Raw genomic sequence first — 23,533 nt, 5'->3', positions numbered from 1 at the left:
TGAATGAATGAATGAATGAATGAATGAATGAATGAATGAATGAATGAATGAATGAATGAATGAATGAATGAATGGTACCATACCAGTTCCCATTACTTCGTTCGATGAAGATTGATTAACTGATTGAGCAAGGAAGAGAGTGAGTAAGTAAGTAAGTGATTAAAAAGCCTCCCTACCAGACTAACTCCAGACCAAACCGAATACCCATTAATTTAATTAATCCATCCGACCACCAACTCCATCATATCAGAATCAGAATCAGAATCAATCCTTCCGACGCCAGATATGCAGGATTATTTTAGGTAGAAAAACAGATCACCGACATGAAACTGATGAAGACGTCTCGACTGTTTACTCCGCCTTCCCCTGAGTCACCTTGGCTGCCTGTACAGCGGACATCTTCTGCATCCAGCCCTGCGCTGGCTGCGGTTTCTTGACCGTGCGGAGGTCGTCGGTTGAAAAGCCTGAAATCCGCATGTTGTAGTTGCGCTCCAGCACGAGCTGGATGTCGCGGATCTCGAGCGTCGACGAGGGACGGAGCTTCGCCAGGCGACAGGCAGCAGTGATCACGTCGTCGACAAAGTCGTCGGCCATTTGAAGGATAAACTGGAATTATTAGTGTGAATGTTGCAGTTGCCAGTTGCCAAGTAGTGGCATGCTTACCTCTTCAGCATCCGGAGTGAGTCCTTCGCCTTCTCCGCCTCCAGTAACCTGGCGCACCAGGATATCGAGCATCTTCTTGCTCAACACCCGCTGGCCTTCACCCTCGAGCACATAACCTGGATGTTTCTGGATGGCTGGTTGCCCCATCACACCCATGGCGCCGTGGCCTGGACCACCAGACAGTGTAGGACGCGACGGACCCATCGCCACAGGCTCCGGGGGAGGGACGTTGAGATTCTTGGGAATGGCCATGTTGATGTTGCGAGTGGTATTCTCAGTTGAACGGTTCTGCATATAACCTGGGGGATGTGCATGCGGGTTCGCAGCTGACTGCGCCGCATTCTGCTGGTTCGCGTTGTTTGAGTAATTTTGGGCGGCCTGGGCCATCGCAGCTTGGTGGGAGAGTGGACGGGGAGGGCCTTGCGGATTGGGAGGTTGGGCAGGGGCAGAGGCAGGGACAGCGGCACCCCCCGGCGCAGATACACCACCGTCTGGCTGTTGTGGTGCGGGTTGATTTTGTTGTGGCTGTGGCTGACCAGGCGCCTGGTTGAACGCGTTTTGAGTGCCTGCAGCAGCAGCAGCAGCTTGTTGGGCGGTGGGAGTGGGAACTTGGGCTTGCGTGGTGGGAGTCTGCCCTGGCTGCGACGTCGCCGGCGACATGGCTGCTTGCCCTGCTTGGTGACGGGCAGCATTCACAGCAGAGTTGATTGTGTGCGCAGCAGGAGGCTGCACTTGCCCAGGATGCATTGAAGCTGTTGTAGTCGGAGGACGATTGTCGCCTGTGGTAGACTGATCACCGCCTGCTTGTGCAGACTGTTGAGCTTGGACCTGACCCTGAGCTGCAGCTGCAGCCGCCCTGTTGAGTTGCTGATTCTGCTGTGCTGCCTTGAAGCTCTCCTGCTGCTCCTTGAATTTGTTGAGAAAGTCGCTGCCTTCTCGGTACAACTTTTCTGCCGCCATCTGCCTATTCTTAAATTCTTGCATCTCCTCCTGCGTCATGTTGCCGGCACTCTGACGCTGGTTCCATTGTTGCTTCAGCTCCGCCAAACGCATGCGGCCAATCTCTTGCTTCTGCAGCGCGATCCCATAGCGCAACCTCGCTTCCGGAAGCCACGACTGGGCCTGCTCCTTGCTGATATTCGGCGGGAGGAAGAAGTGGAGATTATTGACTTTGTTCTGGATTTGGGGCAGAAGCTGATTAAACGACTGCGGATTGGTAGCCTGCGCCCGAGGCTGTTGCCCTTGTTGTGCCGCAGCCGCGGCTGCCTGAGCCTGCTGCTGCTGCTGCATCCTCTGCTGGAACATGCGCATCCCCTTCATCAGGTTCTGCGATACCTGCGTCAGCCGCAAGTGGGCATTTTGATATTCGGGACTCGACGAGTCCCGAGTGCTGAGGATCTCCCAGAGACCACGCACGAGCTGCGTGTGTTGCGATTTCTGCTGGTCCGTGAGATGAGGCAGTTTCTGGACCTGGTCGGTGCGGATCAACGACGGTTGCTGCTGAGGAGGAACCTGCTGCTGCTGCTGGTTGGAAGGAGCCGGAGCACCTGAGCCATCCATCCTGCAGACAGCTTTGATTGATGAATCCTTTCTTTCGTGATGCGGTAGAAACGGAAGTTTCAACTCAGTCGGCCTCGAGGACCCCTGAGCAAGGATGAAATCAGGTATATAGGATTAAACTATCTGTCTATCACCACCGGAACACTGATTGAGAGATGCAAAACCAGCCTGCAAGTCTGGAGTCTGGATAGAACTGCAATGACGCGTGAGGCGATGAGGCCAGAGGTGGCAGGACGTGAAGCATTGACGATCCCGTCGCGATCGAAGCTTTTCCCCTCCTGCATAGCGGAGGCTTGGCATGCCGGCATGCTTAGAGACAGTGAGCTTTGTTTCAACTACACCCATCTACCGCTACTTCATCTACGATTTGTAAAATGAGGCTATATTCTCAAGTATATAGACTCAAATGAGCGATGTAGTCTCATGAGTAGGCAGCAGTCTGCGATAAACAGTGGCGCGTGACTTGGCCACTAAGCCTGAATAAGGTTCCAAGTACCGTCATTCACTGCATATTGTTTACTTAAGCCTCAGTACTTAACACAGCTAAATAACATAATTAAGAAAGCATTTTGGCTATTCATCTCAACAATAGGACGTGGACCTCAGCCAGAGCTCAATTTGCCACTCAACGTGTACCCCGGCGTCAATGGGATATAATTGCTTTATACCAAGGCAGGGGAAATATCTGATCTGATTTCTTGGCATTGTAGCTATTTGAGATCTCCGATAACTACTTCAATCATGACATCTTCCTGCATCCCCGTTCTCACCTCGCAGGCAGAGACTAGTATTGCGAATCCGTGAAACCCGTAGTACCTTTCCCTCACGGTCCTTTTTGCAGGTTGCGCTGCGTATCGTTGCTGCCGCGTCTGATTCCAATCGAGATGTCCAATGTATTCAATGTGAGGAGACGTCTCTTTAAGCTTTCATAGCCTGCAACATGCGATTCAACACCACCAGGTCCAGTGACGATTCGATTTGGTTCTTGTCTGGGTCGACAACCCAGCAGGTACAAGGCCTCTCCAGGGTATAGCGTTTCAACGTTTGGTTTCTGATCTGAGGGTGAGCTTATCGCAGCATTGCATGAATGGTCGACAGCTTGACCATTCCTTTAATTGGACCCTGGTCGAAGGCTGAGCAAGCAAAGGAATGCAGGTTTCCCAAGCTTTGTGTCCGGCCATCCAGGAACATGGCAGGCCGCTCGCTGCATCGAGCTACCAACCAGACAAGTGCCATTGGCCTCAGGAGCAGTCTCCCCAATCTGTTATTCTCTGGTTGCATACCAGGCCGACAACGCACTCATCGCATCAGACTGCCCAAATCTCGTTCCATCCCAGTCACCCGCTCTTCGAGAGCGCGCTTCTTCCGCTCCAGTTCGCGAATCTCTTCAAGTTCTCGCTCGATGTCCTCATCCGTGACAGTCACCGCTTCTTGTTGCGGTGCGTCCTCAAAGTCGTCCTCATCGTGATCATAAGCCTGGCTCATTCGTTCGAGTTCTGCGGCATTTTTGGCCACCCGAGCTTCGAGTTCAGCAATGGACTCGGTCAACTGCTGGTAGCGATAGCGCAGCGAGGAGATTTTCTCGGCAGCACCGGCAATGGGACTGGATTCACCGGAGGAATCGGTCAGCAATGCATGTGTATGTGGATGTGGATGGGGAGAAAGAACAGCGGAGCTACTGACTAGACGTTGCATAATATCTCCGCACCTTTCAGGAGGACATCTACGTTGATCTCTCCCCGAGGTGCTCTGCCGCTAGACCTCTTGATCTCTTCCATCATGTCGGTCCCCAGGACCCGGGCCACAGCAGATTGATTCCGGTTGTTTCGAGCAGCGTAGATCCGACTGGCCATGGACTCCCCCGATCCTTCGGTGGGGTAGATGGTACCTCGTCGCGTTGCTCGTCTCTGGGAGGACGGAAAGGACTTGGCGGACGGGTCGACGGAAAAGAGGGCGCGTTCATGTGCCTCGGTGTCCCTGATCAGGGCTGTGATGTCGTGGTTATTCAACAAGGCATTGGTGAAGATCTTTGGCGGGGGGAACCTGCGGGGTTGTACAATCAGTACGCGGAGAGTATAGATGGCATTGATAGAGCGGTCTTACGCCAGGTCTAGGATGGCATTGGCAGAGAGGGTTATCTGCTCTAGATGACTCTCAAGGAGAGACATAGTGAGAGTGCGCGTCTAGTTCGCTTTTCTGTTGGTGAGAAATCCAGTACATAATTACAGGGTAGCAACGCGATGAATTCGTCGTTGTCACGACAAAGCACAAGCAAACGAATGCCAAGCCTGGAGTCCTTTGCCGGCCTCAGGCATGCCACATCCGCTAGAGATCGCATCAGATTGATGACAACACAGCATGCCCAGTGCCAGCACACTCTGCCTCATCCCTCCATCGGCACATCCTTACCAGAGGGACAACTGCATTCTAGCATCTTCAGATCCCATCACACCATCTGCACTCGACGACATCACGCGACCAGGTGGTCACAGGGCGCTCGTGTGACTGAGTCTCTCGTCTCGACGCAGGCGGCAATCCTTGCTGAGTCAGCCGCCTCTCTTCGCTCCCGTTCGCCTGTCGCGACGCTGACGCCTCTCTGGGTCAGCCTGCTGGGCTCTGGTCTGGTCTGCCGCTGCTTCTTTCACACCACCACCACCTTGACATCACCCGTTCATCAAGACCACCCTTCTGCTTCCTTCTTCTCTCCATCGCCCGCCCCTTTCCCTCCATCACATCCCCTTCCCGCGGCACCTGGCTTACTTCTGGAGGCCTGACTGTCGTCCCCCTTCCTCAAACGGTGCTGTCGGTCCGTCGTCCCGAGCTTAGCTCTCCCAGCTGCAAAGATGCCTGTTGAAAGGCGTTCCCTGAGGTCGAACAGCAAGCCCGACCCCTCATCCTCCGCAAACGGCGATAAGGCCCGCTCCAATTCGAATTCCACGTCCAACAAGGACAAGACGGCCCCGACGACCCGATCAGCTGCGAACAAGGCCAAAGCCGCCCCGGCCAAGAAAGGCGCCTCTGGCAAGAGCGCCGCCAACTCCAACAACAGCAGCGGCGACCAGCCGCACGCAAACGGCTCGGATCCGGTGGAAAACGGTGTCAACGGGGTCGAGGACGTGGAGATGGAAGAGAATACGGCAGGTGGGCCTACATCGTCCGTCCCAACCAACAAGGACCGTGAGGGTGACGAGATGACTGTTGTAGTGCCCCCATCCAAGGGTTCCCGATTATCCGGACCCCCTGCTCAGGAGAATAAAAAGGATCAGGAGGGAGACGTTTCCATGGAGGGAACAGAAGAGAAGGAAACCCAGGAGACAGAGCCCGAAGTCGATCCCCGCGCGAAAGCAGTGCAAGGTGAGCTCTGCGCAGGGACTGCTCTATCGAAGATTGTATTGACATTGGACATTAGATATCAAGAACAACTTCAATCTCCTGGAGCGCGCCGTGACCCACTTTGACCCCAGATTTACCCTCCGCGTCTTGCGGTCGATATCGTCGATGCGGAAACATATTACCCCGGATGTTCTGGCGGAAGTCATTGTCGACACATACCCCAGTTCGCATCAGATTGCTTCTTTTTTGTTGGAGGCGATCGGTAAGGCGGGTGCCTATGACGACGCCTCACTCGCGTCGAAGATGGAGGTGGACTCGGATAAGTCCAAGCCGGTCGTGCGGGAGATCTTACCTGAGGTCGACACGTACCTGTCCATTCTGGTCCAGATCTATTTCTACGATCACAAGGAGATCCAGCGAGGCGCCGACTTCTCCAGTAAACTGGTAGAGCGATTGCGGACTCTGAACCGGAGAACGCTAGATTCGCTGGCTGCTCGTGTGTACTTCTACTACTCTCTTTTCTTTGAGCAATTGGCTCCGCTGCCCCCGTCCCCTGTCGCTGCGGTCATCTCCATCCGCAAGCCTTTGCTCGCTGCTCTCCGCACTGCCGTCCTTCGCAAGGATGTGGACATCCAGGCAACCGTCATCACCCTGCTGTTGCGTAACTATCTGTCGACATCGCACATCACTCAGGCTGACCTGCTGATCGCACACAACACCTTCCCGGCCTCTGCTTCCAACAATCAGATTGCCCGATATCTGTACTACCTCGGCCGCATCCGTGCCATTCAACTGCGGTATAGCGAAGCGCATGAACACCTCACCGGGGCTACGCGGAAGTCGCCGTCCAGTCACAGTGCCGGAGGTTTCTATCAGGCTTCTACGAAGCTCCTGGTAATTGTCAACCTCCTGATGGGCGACATTCCCGACCGTTCCATCTTCCGCCAGCCGTCCCTGGAGCGGGCTCTGCACCCGTACTTCCTCCTGGTGCGTGCGGTGAGCGTCGGCGATCTCGATGGATTCCTGAATATCGTCAACACCCACAGTGCCACGTTCCGGAAAGACGGGACCTACACTCTGATCCTGCGGCTGCGACAGAACGTCATCAAGACCGGCATTCGCGTGATGTCCCTTGCATACTCACGCATCTCGTTGCGTGATATTTGCATCCGGCTCGGGCTGGACAGCGAGGAATCAGCCGAATACATCGTGGCCAAGGCGATTCGAGATGGCGTCATCGATGCGACGATTGACCATGAGAAAGGTTATATGCAGAGCAAAGAGGTCGGTGATATCTACTTGACCAGCGAGCCCAGTGAGGCCTTCCACGCCCGGATTCAAGCTTGTCTGGCCCTTCACGACGAGAGCGTCAAGGTATGTACAGCATTACTACAGCATGAATACGGAACTCTGCGGTATTGCGGTGAGAGAAAGTTCAATCCTGAATCTGACTATGTCTAGGCTATGCGTTTCCCCATGAACCAGCACCGTCTGGAGTTGAAGAATGCGCAGGAAGCGCGGGAGCGGGAGCGGGAGCTGGCCAAGGAGATCCAGGAAGGAGAGATGGATGAGGATGATGCGGGCGGTGAATTTGATGGCATTTGAGGATAGTAATGGCTTCTTCAGTACCATCTGCTGGTGGTGCTGTCTTTCAAACTCATGTGTTTTTATTGCAGTTTTGTGATCACCCCTTCTGCGCAGGGGGGATAATGCGCAGAACTGGCTAATCTCGGCCGTCATCTCATCATGGGCTCGTGTGTTTGCTATGCTACTCCGTACCTTAGGTTATAGTTTAAGTCCTACTCTGGGTTGATGGGCAGTTTGGGTGTATGTACAGTCCGTCGACCAGTCGCCTTTTTTCCTGTTGTGTTAGACCACACGTGCAATTTATTTGTCCATTCTGAATGGGGATTGATATCATCGCAGATGTTTCGGAGGTCATTCGGGTGTCGCGGTGGATGTGTGTTAGATAATCGTGGGAATTATGATTCAATGTCTGGTGGATTGATGTCTTAGATAGCAGATCTCCGGGTCGATTCGGGAAGCGGTTGCTGTGTAAGCCAGTGGCAGCCTGTGGTTGATGATTCCGGGCCGAAGTCGAGCGGCACTGTGACTGGGGCGTCTCGGCGATGGCTGGACCTCCGTCGGATCTTAAGTTGGGGCCCAGCAAATTCAGAGCCACACGGCAAAGCAAAAAGCAGCTAGCTGTAGATGCTGTACGTCTGCGACCACTCTTGATATCCGCTCTTCTTCTGGTCCTATTCGTCAAGCTTACCGTCTTGTATGTTTCTGTCTGATTTTGCTCGCAATTGCTGAGCATGAGAGCTCGATCTGTCCGCGCGTCCGGGCTGCTGCTCTCCACTCGAGCTGTGCCGTCAACCTCGATATGCTCGCAATGCCTGCAGGATGAGTTCCTGTGCAGGCTGACCCCCGTCAATTCGCGCAAATACCATCCCAGCCGTCGAAAAAATGTGTCTCCCATCGGGGCGGCCGTCTCCGCGGCGCAAACGCTGCTCTCCAAAGGCCTTCCCAAAGCTCCTGCGGGCATCTCGGTGGATCCATTGCGGATCGTCGGGAAGGAACTGAAGTTCTTGACGAAGAATATACGAAAGCTGCTGGGATCGGGGCATCCGATGTTGGACAAGGTTGCGAAATACTACACCTGGAGCGAGGGCAAGCATGTGCGGCCGCTGCTGGTCCTGCTCATGTCGCAGGCCACGGCGCTCGCTCCCAGAAACCCGAACCCGCCGCCACAATGTTCATCGTCATACATCAGCGACCCTATTAGCTCTCCACTGGTGCTTGCGGATGCGAATCCAGACATTAGCCCTCTGACTGCGCCATCCGTGGACTCCGAGGTTCCAGACGACAGCGGGATTTTGCCCGCCCAGCGACGACTAGCGGAGATAACGGAGCTCATACATACGGCGTCCCTCCTTCACGACGACGTTATTGACAATGCGGTCACGCGCCGGTCATGTACCTCGGCGAACCTGCAGTTCGGAAACAAGATGGCCGTGTTGGCGGGCGATTTCCTCCTTGGACGGGCCTCTGTCGCCCTGGCGCGTCTGAGAAATCCCGAAGTGACGGAGCTGTTGGCGACGGTGATCGCTAACCTGGTTGAGGGGGAGTTTATGCAGTTAAAGAACACCGCATCAGACGAGTCGCACCCGGTCTTCACGGAGGACACGATCTCGTATTATCTGCAGAAGACCTACCTCAAGTCAGCCAGTCTGATCAGTAAATCGTGCCGGGCCGCTGCGCTGCTGGGCAACAGCGCGCCGGAAATCGTCGAAGCCGCCTACTCGTACGGTCGGAACTTGGGTCTTGCGTTCCAGCTGGTCGACGACATGCTCGATTACACAATCAGCGCGGATGAGTTGGGAAAGCCTGCGGGTGCCGATCTGGAGCTGGGTCTCGCGACCGCTCCGTTGTTGTTTGCATGGAAGCGCAATGCTGAATTGGGAGTTCTGGTTGGGAGGAAGTTCTCTCATGAGGGGGATGTTGAGAGGGTGAGTTAGCATCAGTTTAAATATTGCAACTGAGTGAGGCAGGCTGACCTGATTGAAATGACTATAGGCCCGTGAACTCGTTGCCAAAAGCGATGGCCTTGAACAAACCCGGCGTCTCGCACAAGACTTTGCGAACAAAGCAGTCGAAGCGATCAAAGATTTCCCCGAGAGCGAAGCCAAGGATGGCCTGATTGAGATGTGCGAGAAGACGATGAAGCGGAGGAAGTAAGCACCATGATGCATAGAGAGAGATGAACATGATCTACTTGCAGCCTGCTGGATATGAAGACATGCAAGCACTGCCAGACACACCTTCACGACTAACTAACTCACCTTACACTACACTATACTACTCTCCTCTGGTCTTCCCTCGTCTTCTTCCTCTCTCTGCATGTTTGTGAAGTGAATCGTCAATCGTGATATGTGATACAAAAAAGAAAAAGCAAAAAGTCAAAAAAAAAGACCTATCTAGATATCTTTACTGTTATGTTCCTGTTCCAACCAGTCCAGTCCAGTCCAGAAGCTTGTGACAAGGCCTGGTTTGATTCAATTAGATTAGGCTAGATTAGAGTTAGGGGGTGTTGTTACTACTGCTGCTGCTGGGGCCTGATGAAAGGAAAGATTTCTTCATGCATGGACTGGCGGGTGAAACTTTGTCTTACTGTTTTTTTTTTTAGACAGATAGCATGTATGCATATCGACTAACTGACTGATTGACTAACTGTACTAGACTGTACAATCGAGATTGATTGATATTTCGCAAGTCTTTCGTTTTTTTCCCCCTTCTGTTCAATTTTCAGGAGGTGCAATGTAAACGCTGCTTGCTGCTTGCTGCTTACTGCTTGCTTGCTTGTTGGTGTTTATTGTGGCATTTCATAAGAGAAGATCAGATGAGATTCACATCACAGCTGCATACAAGATAAAGACATCTTGCGAATGAATAGAATCCCTGAAGGCAGTCAATTAATCAAATCAATCCACTCAAGCAATCGTTTATAGAAATGGATGTTCATGTGTCAGTCAACCTAAAACAAAACCACAAAAGAAGTACTGTACTGTACTGTACATGACATAAAAACTCAAGAGCAATTTTCACACAGTTGCTGCTTGCTATTTTTTTCCCCCCTGCCCGACCAGCGGACCTTTCTTCAAAGATATTATCATTCATTCCCCCCGGTAATCCTCTCCCACGCCTCCCGATACTTCTCCGCCGTTTTCTGCACCACCTCCTCGCTCATCCGCACCCCTTCTTTCCCCTTCAATCCTTCCCTGACCAACCAATCCCGTAGGAACTGCTTATCGAAACTCTCCTGGCTTTTGCCCACCTCGTAGGTATCCCTAGGCCAGAAGCGGGATGAGTCCGGCGTGAGGACCTCGTCGACGAGGACGATCTCGTCTGTTTCCGGGTCGAGGCCGAACTCGAATTTCGTGTCGGCGATAATCAGCCCTCGTTCGTAGGCGTAGGCGTGCGCGGTCTTGTAGAGGAGGATGGCGAGAGAGGCGATCTTTGAGGCGTAGGGTTCGCCGATTATAGCGGCGGCTGTATTGCATTCGTTAGAATGAACACAACAGACACAGCATCGTATACACGAGTGTAGGCAGACCTTGACTAGGATGGATATTCTCATCATGCTCCCCCTGCTCCGCCTTCGTGCTAGGCGTATACATCGGCCCATCAGGAAACGCCTGACTCTCCTTCAACCCCGCCGGAACAGGGATGCCATGCACCGTGCCAGATTTCTGATACTCCTTCCACGCGGAACCCGTGATGTACCCTCGCACGATGGCCTCGATGGGGAACACCTTCAGCTTGCGCACCTGCATGCTCCGGTTCTGCAGCGTGGGGAGTAAAGACGCAGGGATCTGCGGCGGGAGGTCCAGGGTTAGGAAGTGCGTGCGCAGCGAGGGGATGGCGTCTGTGAGGATCTTGAACCAGGCTTTTGTGCAGAGGGTGAGGAGGACGCCTTTGTTGGGGATGCCCTAGTCGTCAAGTCAGCAATCAACTTCTTTTTTTCCTCTGCAGGGTGATAATGGAACTGCACATTCTCCATGATCACATCATACGCGGAGATGCGATCGGTCGCGACGAACAGAAGCGTCTTGTCATCGACTTCGTACAGGTCGCGGACCTTGCCTCGCGCGATGAGGGGCAATGCGCCTTGCAGATCTGTTTTTGTTAGTGCTTCCGCCATGGTGAGTTGATGACAATTGCAATTGCAATGCAATGGTTTTGTGGAATCAATTGAGTGACGCCGATGACTATGACTCTTACGCAACACTTTTTCTGGCGGGGATTGGCGGGGCTTGATTTGTTGCCTTGTCGCCTCAGGCAGAAATTCTACATTCGCGTCTTCCGGCATGCGCGTCGTGTTTGATATCTGATTATCCCCAGTTATACGTCAATGCAATGGTATCAAGCTTGTGAAGAAAGTGAAATATTTCTGATTTGATTTCTTCCTCTTTACTCAGATTTAGATAAATTCGATGGTGTTGTCATGAGCTAGCCTGGCTTTGATTAATCATTGAACGGACTTCTAGCATGCCCACTCAATCAGGATGAGCCGCTACCTCACCCCCTCAAAGGTGGCATTGCTATGCCTGGTCTCGTTGTACACAGAAGGCGTCATCCCCAACAACTCTGCTGTGACTATTCTTTCATTTCTGGTGTCCCATATCCTCCCGCTGGGCTCCTCTGAGCAGTCCTCCCGGTCCTCCCTCTCCTTCAAACGGGACCGGAATCATGCCGTCTCAATTGAGGAGTTCGAGGAGACTCTCTCTCCTCACACGTCGTCCATCCCCGGCCGTTCCATTTGGGACCTCTTCTTGAAGAAGATCTGGTCGCTGGACTGCTGCGACGCTCTCGAAGTCTTCTTCGCCAATATCTCTTCCATCGTCGAGAAGACGCGCGAGGAGCAGATTCAAGACCGAGACAATGGCATTGCGCCGGTGACGGACCGGATGCTTCTGACGCGATGCTCGCCGCTAGGGGCGTTTGTGCGCAGGGCGCAGCTGGAATTCACGAGGTTGCAGTTCCACGACTCGGTGAGGCTCTGGCGAGGCTTCATCAAGTATCGTCTGCCTACGTTCCGCGCTTGGGCGAGGAGGAATCCCTCGAGTGAGCAGACGGCCGTCGACATCAACTTGCTCGAATTGGGCGTGGATTCTAGCAGCCATCTGGCGCAGGTCGTGTACGGGAATATTGAACAGGACTCGGAAGAGGAGGCGGGTATTAGCACGAAAGATGTCGAGCGATTGCTCGAGTTTCAGGTTGGAGAGTTGCAAAGTAAGAAGACTCCCCCTGGTGAAGTAGTCGCTTGTATTGACGTGAACGTCTGCTAGGACTGGGTGGCAGAGTGTCGGACGAGATGAAAGCCCAGCTCGAACATATCATTTCAACCGGCGTGACTGTTCCAAGCTTGTCACATTATTTACGGTAGGTCAGTTTCATTTCTTCAGCAGAGCTAGACTGATTTCCTAGATTCCTTGATTCCTGGCGGGCTGGAGACTACCCGTCTGCATTCGACAACCTCCATCGCTACTTCGACTACACGATGCACAATCGTGACCGCAGCTTCTATCAATACGCCCTCCTCAACCTGGCCATCCTCCAGGCCGACTTTGGCTGCTACAGCGAGGCGGTCTCCGCCATGCAGGAGGCGATCGCCATCGCGCGCGAGTCGCACGACATGAACTGTCTCAACTTCTGCATGAGCTGGCTATACCACTTTGGCAAAGCGTTTCCCGAGGAAATGAGGGACGTCCAGAACACAGGCATGCTCGGCAGCGAAAAGGAAGGCCTGGCGTTTCTGAAAGCGAAAGCGAAGGAGACCGAAATGTGGAGTCTGCTCAGCACGACGCAGTTGAGTGAAGCAAAGCTCGAATTGCAGAATGTATGCACTCCCATATTCGTCGAATCCATACCATACTGAACGACAGTTTAGGGAGAAAGCCTCGCCTCTGTCTTCGAGAACGTCGTCAAAGCGTCCCATCTGAACGTTACCAAGAATCTGTTGACGTCGATGGGTCCGCAACTGCTGTTTCAGGCCTCTCTCTTTGCTCGAATTGGTAAGTCCTGTATCAACTAATACAGATATGGAGTTCGTCTAGCTAACTGCCTCAGGTCTCTCTCATATTGCCCTCTTGCACTGCGATATTTTCCGTGAGTGCTACGCGGGCAAAGCGCCGTTTGAAGATTACCTGAAGACTACGTTTCGGAGTTGTCAGTTGGTAAGTAGATCGCGTGGTTGTCTGTTTCAGCTTGTCTGGTTCTGCTCGCTGACCAGTGTAGTTGGCCCAAAGTGGCTGTTACAAACAGGCCATCGCACGCATCAATGAGATCTCACCCGAGATGCTTCGCTCGCTCAAAGCTAACCAGCACTGGTCGTATTATTCCGGAATTCTCAAACTGCAAAGACAGATCTATAGGTAAGTGACTCTGTATATCTCAGTCTTAGTTTCGCGACTTACACCGTTTCAGAGATGACACCATCGCAGCAGAACATCTGCTCTCTCAACTCCAAGACATGCAACTCCCCGAAATCGACCTTTCCCTGCATCTTTCGTTCCTCGAGATCGAGTTCCGCCTCCGCAAAGGCGACTACCACCGCTCGCTGAAAATCGTCGAGCAGATCGCGCAGTCCATGCAGCAGGAGAACTTTGACGTTTTCACGCAGATCAAACTGTTATGTTACAAGGCTCGAATCATGGACAAGACCGGCCAGCCGCAGCGCGGGTTCTCCCTCGCAATGAGGGCAGCCAGCATCGCGCACCGGTCGCGGGCCCTCCCCGCGCTATGGGAAACCATCGGCGTGTTGGCGAACGTCCTGCTAAGTCTGCGCGAGTTCGAAGCAGCCGCCGAAATGACGGAAAGCATCATGCCGCAGGTGCTCGAATTCGAGGACCGCTCCCTCACCGCTCGGTCGTATTCGGTGCTCGTGGACGCGAACATGGGTCTGGCCGGCGTAGCCGCTGATCCCGTCAAGAGGAAGGAGTACGTGACGCGCGCGCTGGAATACATCGATTGCGCGTACGACGAGTACGAGGAGATTGAGGATTTATCGGGGCAGTGCGAGATGATGGCGAAGAAAGCGACGGTCATGCATCTGTCGGGGGATCCGGTACTCGCGAATGATTATGCGGCGAAGTATTTGGATTTGAGGAGGCAGGCTGCTGCGGAGAGGGAGGATTAGAGCATAACCATAAATAAGAAGAAAACCATTTCGTTGTACTGTACTACTATTGTGAACGGAACTGGGTTCATCGACGTAAACAGCAGGCAAGTGGTAATGTGAGCATGCTCTGGCTTTTGCGACAGAAGTACAAAGGAATTGATCCAGAGACCTTCATCACAAGTGCAGCTTCTAAGATAGTAATTATGTGCAGACGAAGCTGGGCAGGTCTTGTGCAGTCTGAAATCTATCTTCATTCTCACGATGAAGTTCACGATGAAGTTCACGGCAAGGTTCACTACCTGAAGCAGTTCTAGAGAGGCGTATTATTAATGATCTATGAATCAGGTCGCTCTACTTGATGGAATCCACTTTCTAAGACTTAATGTCTGTTGATATTTCAGTCTGGCATGCTACGTATTTTGCAGTTCAAGTGCCTAGACTATGACTATGTTTTTGTTCATAACGTCATCAAAACCTCGAGCTCCAGAGAGGATTATCGAAGTACCCTTACCCCGTCTCCATAGAACCCTGGTCTCTCGTCTGAGTGAGAGGCTTCTGACACTAGCCCCAAGTCCCCTCCAGAACAGGTCTGGAATCATACATATTCGGCCCACGCCAATCGAAATTAAGCGCCTTGACAAACTCCTCGCAGCAAGCCTTCGGAATGAGCTTCGCCTTAGTAAAGTCCGAGATGACGCTCGCAGCCCAGAAGCGCGATCCCTCCCCTTCCTCGGTGAAGGTGTACTTCTCCCGGCCCTCGCTGACGATTACATCGATAAAGCCCTGGACAGAAGGAAAATTGCGCGTGTGGAAGGTCTGCACGACATGCTTGCCCCAGACAGACTCGAAGGGCCTGACGACGGAGAGATGGATCTTGCCGCCGCGGCCGCTGGCGCCGTACCCGCGCGTCATCTCCATGCGCACGCAGGCTTCGACCTCGTACTGGAAGAGCAGCGCCCAGTGGGCTTCGCTGTCGCCGGCGGAGTTTTCGTCGGTGCGGTACGCGCACGCGTGCATGCTGAAGCAGACACGGTCGAGGAGGGTGGCGTCGAAGTTGGTGGTGACCCAGTGGTCGTCCAGGACGTCCATCTATATAAGAAATTTGTCAGTTGTGCCGTCCATTCGTCGTTTCAATCATTTATGAAGGGCTATCTAGGTACTCACTTTGCTTGACAAGATACGCACGCACAGAGCAAGCTTCAGTATTTGTGTTTGCTTTTGAACGCCGAGAAGAGATATCTCAGGAAGATATCTCGGAAGAAGATGAGGTTTTGATAGTTGCAGTTCAGCTTGAAACCTGAAAGACGACCAACCACAAGGTGAGAGGCAGTGAGATGCGATGAAAGTAGGAGGGAGATGAGGATATTTATGTGCTAGCGTTGTTTCTGCAAGACAATACAGCCCACCTTCACCTGGGCGGTGAATGAAATCTGAGTGGCAGGTGCGGTGAATGGTTCTAGAATATCTGCTACTTCACGGTGGACACCTATGAAGGAATTGAGATGGAGATAGATGGAATCAAGCTAGGGTAGATGATAGTCCTTCCTATCTCTCCAGAGACATGCAGCAGCAGAGAGGTTTACAGAGTCTTTTATCAGGATTGCATGAGACTACTATGAATTATTCAGAATCAGTCGGAATTCCCCATCTGTTTTCCCATACTATTGCACTGCTTGTCCCGATGGGCATATGGCATCAGCTGATCAGCGATACAGCCCTAGCCCTGGGCCCTAAGCCCTAAGCTTATACATCATGTCTGAGGGACCTCACTACCTACCCATAACTGAATAAAACTGGATAAAGGAGGGACTCTACAAGTCGAGTATTCGATTGCTGTCTGCCAAGAATGGAGTTTCAGTGTGAAGTACTCCAGCTAGGTGGCTTCTGGCTTAGATCAGATGACTTGACTTCCCAATACGGCAGACGTCTACTGGTGAATCCCCCGTCGAAAGGTCACCCTCCTTCAGATTTCCCTTTCCACTTTGTTCTAACTTATCAGTGGCTACCACACGGAGTCGATTCCTGTGGCAGGAACTTCGTTTCCCACCGTCGGATCTTCCAGCTTGTGATCACTTCGTTCCCCTTTCACCCTCGCTTCTCGCGGAATTTGGCGTCCACATTTGTCTGATCCAAGAGACTGAGAGACCAATCTATACGTTCTTCCATCATCAATCTCAAAACTCTCAGCACCCAGTCCTCATCTACTTGTTATCAACCTCTTCTAGCTACTCGTAGCTGCCATGTCCTCCATACTCGTGTTTGTCATCTTCATCCTGGCCAGTCTGGCACAAGGTGCGAAGATATTCAGCTTGTTTCTACTAAGCTACATCTCCTCAACTAACGCGTCCTCTTTGGCTAGGCATATCCATCACATCCCCCGGAGCAGGCGCGATCATCGACGCCCAGCAAGCCTTAGCCATCACCTGGACGTATGATGCCGCCAAAGACCCTACAAGAGTAGCCATCTACTTTGTGCAAAACTCGACCCAGTTCCTCCGCGAGATGGCCATCAACGTCGAGGTCGCTGCCAGGTCGTATACTCTCCCGCCGTTCCAAGGCACCATTCCTAACGGCGACGGCTATCAAATCAGCTTCGTTCCGATGCAGCCTGGGAACAGGAACGGGGCGCTCTCGGGGGACTTTTCGATTGTCAATTCGACTTTTAGTATGACGTCCTTTGTGCCGGAGAGTTTCCCTTCTACTTCTACCTCTGCGGTCAGAAGCGCTGCCTCTGTAGCACCCACTGCTACCTCTGTAGTTACAACCGCTACCTCAGCAGTCACCAGCGCTCCCACGACAACGACTCTCCCTCCCCCAACAACCCACTCAAGCGGTCCTACTACTTCTGGCCTGACATCCGCAAGCAAAGCCGGCATAGGAGTGGGTGTCACCGGGGGCGCAGCCCTGGCTGCCGTTCTCGTCGTCTCGCTGATCTACCGCCAGAAACGCAAGAAGCAACGCAGCCGGGGCGCCGAGTTGTCAGCCACACCACCCAGAAACTCCACTCCGGAAGAACCTTCTTCACCGGGGAAAAAGCATACTGTTGTCGAGATTGAGGATAGAGAGAAACGTGAGCTAGACGGTGGTACGGCGTGGCTTCGACCGGAATTACCGGGTTCCGGCTCTGGTTCTGGTTCGTTGGATAAACGGGAGATCTATGAATTGGCTGGCTAGGAGGGCGAGAGAGTCGAGGAATATCTGAATGGTGGTGGAATGAGGAATGAACATCCAGAATGAAGAATGCTTGCTGAGTCAAAGACATGGCTAAGATATTACAATTGCGGGGATGGGATTGAATCAATTTTCTTTGTGTTCGTTTTCGACGTAGTTAGTCCAAGCTGGATGAAGCTGAAGGAGACTACTTGAGTGTGTATCAGAGGAATAGTGCAGGACAGACAAAAATCAATTCGATTGTTGAAAACGTTAATCAAGCTTCTTGAATTAGGAATTAGGCATGATTTAATCACTATCGGTCTCTTAATCTAGGGATCGAGTAATTACAAGAGAATCAAAAAGATGGCAATTGTATTTACTGAAAAGCCAGCCTCGTCGAAAATTGCAGATCTCTTATTTTATATTCCCATTCACATGTATCCCAACTTTTCCAACTGCATTTTTTATTTTTTTTTTTTAAAAAAAATGTCACTAACAATAAAGTAGTTCGAAAGGAGTCCAAACTCGCGCCATGGCAACCTACTTTCATTGCTGCATTCTGCTGCTCTGCAGGATGACTGTATTCAATACATCTGCAGCCATTTGACCCCTCGACCTCTGTCTGGGGTGCAAAGCTCGTTACGGCAGCCAAAAATGGGAAGTATATAGATAGAAAGAAGACAGCAGTATAGTATATGACCAAGAAAGAAAGGTAAGATAAGATTAATTGAGAAAGCAGCATTGAGAATAAGAAGAATTAGGTACTTTTTATTATTTGTTATTAATAAATATATACTTGACCCTTTAAATCCTCTCTCTTATTAAGTTGATTAATGTCTAATGACAACTTCCTGCACATCCCAGTACCGACATCTTGCATAGAGTGATGACAATGCAGGGACAGACAATGAGAAATGTTAAATCCAGCTTCTCAAATTAGGTATGTACATACAGTTTAAAATTTAAATCACTATTGGTTACTTGAACTTTGAAGACTAAGCATAAAAATAATAAAGAGCTAGCTGGAAGCTAGCCTATTAGCAGGCTACATCTAGATCAGACAGATTCACCAAGAAGTTGGTGTCATGGCACTTCCTTTTGGCCGAATCTGCAAGATAGCCTCATTAAAAATTACCGATGTTTTTTCATCTATATTCAATTTCACTTTTTTCTTTTTCTTTTTTTTTTCTTTAAAAAATATGTCTATCCTAACTCCTTTTTTTTTTAGTTATAAATGACCTGAAATATTCCAAAAGGAGTCGGGAACTGCGCCATGGCAAGGTAATTTTATTATTGCATTCTTCTGCTCTAAAGGGGCCAATCTACCTGTAGCATCATCATCAGAAGAAAACCGAGAATAAGCAGCATCCAATTCAAAATATCCTCCAGAATTCAGATGGTCAAACGCTTGCTAGAAAAGCCAGTCTTCATTGGCGATGCACCCCTCTAACTAACGACCATGGATGTAGTCGAACTTATTGGTCTGGTACAACAATTCTGTCTCGAAGTCGTCAATTTCGAAGACGCAATTTGGTGGGACCCTAATATGCATCCATATTAGAGAGTGTTTGTGTAATTGGTGCTGCTTGTAGAGGTACATAGTTACCATTTCGGTTGTATAGGGCTCAAATCGGTGCCGATTACTTGTGCAGAGGGATGTTCACTGTAGCTTCAGCTTAGCGACAAAGCTATAGTATAAGGGGTGATGAGAAATGACTGGAAAGAATGCTCCTACTCAGCAAACTGAATCGCCCAGATCCCTGTGCCGGTGCCAAGGTCTAGTACATGCCGAGGATTCTTGATTCGCGCGAGGTGAAGTTCTCCTCCCAGAAGAAGGAGGTAGATGTGATGCCACAGGTCCATTCGGTCTTGCTCCTCTTCATCGTCTGGCTAATACTGGCTTAGTTGCAGTCCTGATAGAGGATTTGGCTGGGTATACCAGAATACATGCTCCTTCGTGATAGGCGTGGTAACGACGCCCATTCTAAAGAAGGAACTGTCAGTGTCATCTGATCGCATGTACACATATATTAGAGACTTGCCTCAGACTTGCCTCATATCTGTTAACAAATCATGAGCATCTGACTAGTAAGCTATTGGACTGAGAGGCGTACTTGTAGTTTTTGACGCTTGAGCTCAGGGATGACATATAGCTCGCTGTGCCAATGCTAGTAGCAGATCATCAGACAAAGCTGCAAAGTATAGCTGAGTGTTACTCACGATTCATTATACGCCAGATCAGTATCAGCAAAGGCGCCCTCCTGATCAAAATGTATCAGTAGGATATCCTTATCCCAGTGTCTCAGTACTTACATCTACTTCCAGGGCGTTCTCAACTGGTAGACTTTGAGCCTGTGGACTTTGAGCCATGGCTTCAATGTTGATGTCGCATGGGGAAGCAAGCAGTATGGAGTAGATGGACGAAATGTCAGAGAATTTTCCACTCAACTAAAAAAGGTGCCATGACAACAATTCTTAGCTTAGTACTCTCTTCCTGCTGACACGAAACCGTCGGAGGGATGCCTATAAAGCAACTAGCAACTGCTGTTCTGTTCAGCTCCGGCTGCAGGGTTGGCCACCACCGTTACCCATTTAGGCAGTGTGCAGGATGCATCCTACATGGATACCTACCAATCAATGACCTGTCAGCCAGTCGATGACTGGTCACTGTGTAGATCACTTCGCACGGGAAGACGGTAGTGCTTATGAATCATGCGGGTTTTGGTGTAGTCCTAATTTCGCTTGGTGAGTATCTTAACCCGAAAGGATATGTATCCTCTTGGCTGGACGAATCTTTTTGAAATTGCGGCATAATGCGCGCAGGTTTACCCTCCTCAGATTGTACCATACGACCGTCATAGAAAGGGTTTTCTGCCAAGTAACAGAGGACGGATCGTGTACAACCTGCTGTAAGCAAAAACAAGGGATTGTTGGACCTGGTGAAGCTGCGCCATTCACTCCACGTGGGGAAAGGTGTTGACAAGGATCCAAGAGGGAAACAGCATCAAATGCATTCAGTTGATCTAACAAGTTAGGTAGTAGGTATGTACATATATACAGTAACTCAATCATTCGACAGAACTTAGGCAAACGTGCGCCTAATGTAGAGCCCACTACGGGAGGGAGGGACCTGAGTGAGGGCTCAGGTAAATCTTTCCTAATTTGGAAAGATTCTCGGTTTCCCAAAAAGTAGTAGTAGTAGTAGAAGAAGAAGAAGAAGAAGAAGAAAGGCTCAATGGAACACACAGACATACACACTCTCCCTAAGGTCAATCTCATTCCATACTGACCTAGGTACTCTATCTCGATGAATCTACCTACACATACCCTTCCTCCCATCCTTCTCCTTATATCCTCAATGTCGGTCACCGACTGCACAGTCATTAGGTGGCAAAAGAAATAGTGATATATATACTATCCAGATTATTATAATATAATATCATAGGTTACTAAGGTAGTAAATAAGCAATATATATACAATCTTAATTTCTATTGGGTGGATATCATATTTCTATCCCCCTTAGGGAGTTAGGTACCTTCCTAGATACCTAGGGTTATAGGTCTATGCATGCTATGGGTTGATTGATTGAAGTTTGTCCAATACCCAGTAGTAAATAAATCAATCAATCAATCAATATTGGGTACCTTGGAGTAGAAAACAATCGAAAAGAGTGTATAAGAACCTTTACAGGCTAATAAACTTATCGGAGAAGGAGGTGTGCTGCACCCAAGAGCTGAATGGAATGCAGTACTGTTTCTGCCTACTTACGGCAATGGAAATTTTCCTCATTTGTATAAATCACCCATGTCTGGAGACAGTGATAGTAATCTAGTAGTATGTGTATGTATTACTATCATTAGAGCTAGCATCATAAGCATCGTATCCTGCATCATCCATATCATCGTTCCTCATGACTGTAACTACTGCTTGAAAGCAACTGTTCTAGTAATTCTGCGTCGGCGTCTCCGGGAAATTATTCGGTGCCCACTGGTTACACGGGATACCTGTGGCATTCTCGCCTGTCGCGTTCTGGTTCACGATATTCGCGCATTGATACACCAGCGGCTTGCTCGGCAGGCCCAGACTGGTATTCATCGTCTCGATGTTGACGTCGATGAACTTGAGGCCCGGACACGGCACCAGGCTGCCGCAGTGTAGGGAGGCGATGATGTCGTACTTGGACGTGCCGGTGAAGTTCTCCCAGGTGATGTCGGAGATTTGGAACTAAAACAAACAGCATCAGCAGGAAGTTCATTTTGAGCTGTGACGTGGGTGGTTGGTTTACCTTCGACGTGTCGCAAACCGACGGATCCCCCCCGTAGATGCACTCGGTGATGTAGATCGGCAGGGCGACATTGTGCAGTCTGTAGTTCCGCCAGGTCACATTCTTGGCCCAGCCGCCGCCGCCACCGCCGTTGTCACCGTTGGCGTCTGTCGTCGTGGGCACGCCCTGCCAGGCCTTGATCCAGCCGCCGTTGTTCGAGTCGATCAGGGTGACGTCCTCGAAGAGGATGTCTTGAACGTAGTCGGGCTGACCAGGCATCTGGCCCACCGAGCCGATGGGCATGCCGTTGGAGTTGTAGCAGGTAATGTTCTTGCCGTGGATGTTGGTGCTGTTTCCTTTGATGGCGATGCAATCGTCGCCTGTGCAGGAAGTTAGCTGGTGATAGGGGGAAAAAAATATCGCGCAGTTTGCAGCTTGCTTACCATTCTGCACAGTCCAGTTATAGAACTTCACGTCTCGGGAATTCCACGTGTCCGACCCGTCGGTATTGACGGTGCTGTTTCCGTTGCTGCTCGTCGAGTTCATATAGATATTCGACATGGTGACGTTCTGCGAGAAGGACACGAAGGAATGCCAGAATTGCGACTGGAACCAGCTGAGCCCGTCGACCAGGACGTTGGTCGAGTTGTAGATGACAAACGCCATGGGCCGGCCGGGCTGGTTGCTGTTGTTCCGGTTCTCGTCATACCAGGCTTGACCTGTGCAGTTGCCAGTGAGAATGACGATGAGAATGAAAAAAAAAAACCAGATTTACCATTCCCGAAGAATCTTCCTTGACCGTATCCTCTCAGCGTCACGTTGGTGCCACCGAATAACCATGCAGCAGACCTATTGACGTTAGCAAGCGGACAAGAAAAGAGTTACCATGACATACAGGTTCTGAAAGGTGACGGGATAGCTGTGCGATAGCCAGTACGGAATGTTCGTGCTCCAAATCAGTTCACCATAAATGGAGACGTCGCAATTGAGGAGGTTCGTCGTGTTCATGACCTGGTTGATGTAGAATTTCTCGTTGGGCAGGATAACGGAGCCATTGATGCCACACAGCTCAAAGGCCTTCAGGATGGACGGCGAATCGTCCGCCGGCTGTCCTCCATGGGTGAGGCTCTCGGGGAAGACGTAGCATTCGGTCCCATTGTTGACGACGTAGGCCGCTGCGGAGGCGACAAGGGGGAGGATGCGTAACAGCCTCATCTTGTCGCGAGTCGACGCAACTTATCCCTTCGTATGGGCTCGTCCAGCGCCCACGACTGTGCTGGCTTCGGTATAAATAATGTCGACATTGTTCTTCCCCTTTCGGTTCCTCACCACTGCCAGTCACACGTAATTTCTCATTCACGGATAATTTTCCTGACCTGCAGATAGACATCGGCACTTCCACCGTCTGCTGAACAACAGATGTGGCAGGAGGATATTCGGTTGTTGTTGTTTCATTGGTGATGAACCTGGACTATATAAAAAGCTTCGCCTGGTCTTAAGTGGGGACCTGCAGATCGCTAGACTCAAAACGGCATGGCTCACCGGGCGCGGGGAGATTGTTGCGGGGGAATCAAAGCGGGGGAATCAAAGCGGAGGGAACTCCGATGATCCCCGTCCGTGATGCATTTTGCCCAATTCAGTCAGATATGTCGGTAATTAACAGCTGCTGACATCACGGAGTCGGCAATTATCCGAAGTATTCGAGGAAAAATAAAAATAATGATAGATAATTTTTGTTAAAAAAAAAAGGAAAGAGAGAGAGCGGGGACAGCTGAAGCGACTTTGTAAACTCACATTCATATTCATGAATACGCATTAATAAACCACTTAGTCTGCATTCAGGCCATCAAAATTTCTGAAGTCGTTTTCACAGCTT

General features: G+C 50.9%; 10 protein-coding genes across 10 annotated transcripts; 4 read left to right on the top strand and 6 right to left on the bottom strand.

The window, feature by feature from the left end:
- Positions 1-351: 351 nt before the first annotated feature.
- On the bottom strand, positions 352-2,223 carry VTN77DRAFT_1658 (uncharacterized protein; the record flags this gene model as incomplete). The annotated part of the gene is made up of 2 exons (XM_069417413.1): positions 352-606; positions 664-2,223. 2 exons carry the CDS (start codon positions 2,221-2,223, stop codon positions 352-354), a joined length of 1,815 nt encoding a protein of 604 aa, XP_069272833.1.
- Positions 2,224-3,522: 1,299 nt separating this feature from the next.
- On the bottom strand, positions 3,523-4,391 carry VTN77DRAFT_1657 (uncharacterized protein; the record flags this gene model as incomplete). The annotated part of the gene is made up of 3 exons (XM_069417412.1): positions 3,523-3,826; positions 3,907-4,266; positions 4,327-4,391. 3 exons carry the CDS (start codon positions 4,389-4,391, stop codon positions 3,523-3,525), a joined length of 729 nt encoding a protein of 242 aa, XP_069272832.1.
- Positions 4,392-5,066: 675 nt separating this feature from the next.
- VTN77DRAFT_1656 (uncharacterized protein) lies at positions 5,067-7,161 on the top strand (the record flags this gene model as incomplete). The annotated part of the gene is made up of 4 exons (XM_069417411.1): positions 5,067-5,364; positions 5,428-5,577; positions 5,633-6,930; positions 7,018-7,161. The coding sequence occupies 4 exons, from the start codon at positions 5,067-5,069 to the stop codon at positions 7,159-7,161; spliced, it is 1,890 nt and encodes a 629-aa protein (XP_069272831.1).
- A 713-nt stretch (positions 7,162-7,874) lies between these two features.
- Positions 7,875-9,297, top strand: VTN77DRAFT_1655 (uncharacterized protein; the record flags this gene model as incomplete). The annotated part of the gene is made up of 2 exons (XM_069417410.1): positions 7,875-9,068; positions 9,136-9,297. 2 exons carry the CDS (start codon positions 7,875-7,877, stop codon positions 9,295-9,297), a joined length of 1,356 nt encoding a protein of 451 aa, XP_069272830.1.
- A 931-nt stretch (positions 9,298-10,228) lies between these two features.
- On the bottom strand, positions 10,229-11,260 carry VTN77DRAFT_1654 (uncharacterized protein; the record flags this gene model as incomplete). Its single annotated transcript, XM_069417409.1, has 3 exons — positions 10,229-10,608; positions 10,673-11,048; positions 11,111-11,260. 3 exons carry the CDS (start codon positions 11,258-11,260, stop codon positions 10,229-10,231), a joined length of 906 nt encoding a protein of 301 aa, XP_069272829.1.
- Positions 11,261-11,624: 364 nt separating this feature from the next.
- VTN77DRAFT_1653 (uncharacterized protein) lies at positions 11,625-14,257 on the top strand (the record flags this gene model as incomplete). Its single annotated transcript, XM_069417408.1, has 7 exons — positions 11,625-12,351; positions 12,408-12,501; positions 12,547-12,958; positions 13,010-13,133; positions 13,189-13,295; positions 13,357-13,493; positions 13,546-14,257. 7 exons carry the CDS (start codon positions 11,625-11,627, stop codon positions 14,255-14,257), a joined length of 2,313 nt encoding a protein of 770 aa, XP_069272828.1.
- A 543-nt stretch (positions 14,258-14,800) lies between these two features.
- Positions 14,801-15,328, bottom strand: VTN77DRAFT_1652 (uncharacterized protein; the record flags this gene model as incomplete). Its single annotated transcript, XM_069417407.1, has 1 exon — positions 14,801-15,328. The coding sequence occupies one exon, from the start codon at positions 15,326-15,328 to the stop codon at positions 14,801-14,803; it is 528 nt and encodes a 175-aa protein (XP_069272827.1).
- Positions 15,329-16,479: 1,151 nt separating this feature from the next.
- VTN77DRAFT_1651 (uncharacterized protein) lies at positions 16,480-17,413 on the top strand (the record flags this gene model as incomplete). The annotated part of the gene is made up of 2 exons (XM_069417406.1): positions 16,480-16,531; positions 16,599-17,413. 2 exons carry the CDS (start codon positions 16,480-16,482, stop codon positions 17,411-17,413), a joined length of 867 nt encoding a protein of 288 aa, XP_069272826.1.
- Positions 17,414-19,123: 1,710 nt separating this feature from the next.
- VTN77DRAFT_1650 (uncharacterized protein) lies at positions 19,124-19,762 on the bottom strand (the record flags this gene model as incomplete). Its single annotated transcript, XM_069417405.1, has 5 exons — positions 19,124-19,282; positions 19,340-19,376; positions 19,507-19,560; positions 19,613-19,653; positions 19,706-19,762. The coding sequence occupies 5 exons, from the start codon at positions 19,760-19,762 to the stop codon at positions 19,124-19,126; spliced, it is 348 nt and encodes a 115-aa protein (XP_069272825.1).
- Positions 19,763-21,335: 1,573 nt separating this feature from the next.
- On the bottom strand, positions 21,336-22,872 carry VTN77DRAFT_1649 (uncharacterized protein; the record flags this gene model as incomplete). Its single annotated transcript, XM_069417403.1, has 5 exons — positions 21,336-21,617; positions 21,679-22,037; positions 22,101-22,376; positions 22,433-22,506; positions 22,553-22,872. 5 exons carry the CDS (start codon positions 22,870-22,872, stop codon positions 21,336-21,338), a joined length of 1,311 nt encoding a protein of 436 aa, XP_069272824.1.
- Between the last annotated feature and the right edge of the window lie 661 nt (positions 22,873-23,533).

Source organism: Rasamsonia byssochlamydoides (genome assembly GCF_041956645.1).
Source record: "Rasamsonia byssochlamydoides strain NRRL 3658 unplaced genomic scaffold VTN77scaffold_137, whole genome shotgun sequence".
NCBI classification, from domain to species: domain Eukaryota; kingdom Fungi; phylum Ascomycota; class Eurotiomycetes; order Eurotiales; family Trichocomaceae; genus Rasamsonia; species Rasamsonia byssochlamydoides.
Note: the sequence above shows the minus strand (reverse complement) of the source record. Positions and strands in the feature narration are given on the sequence as shown.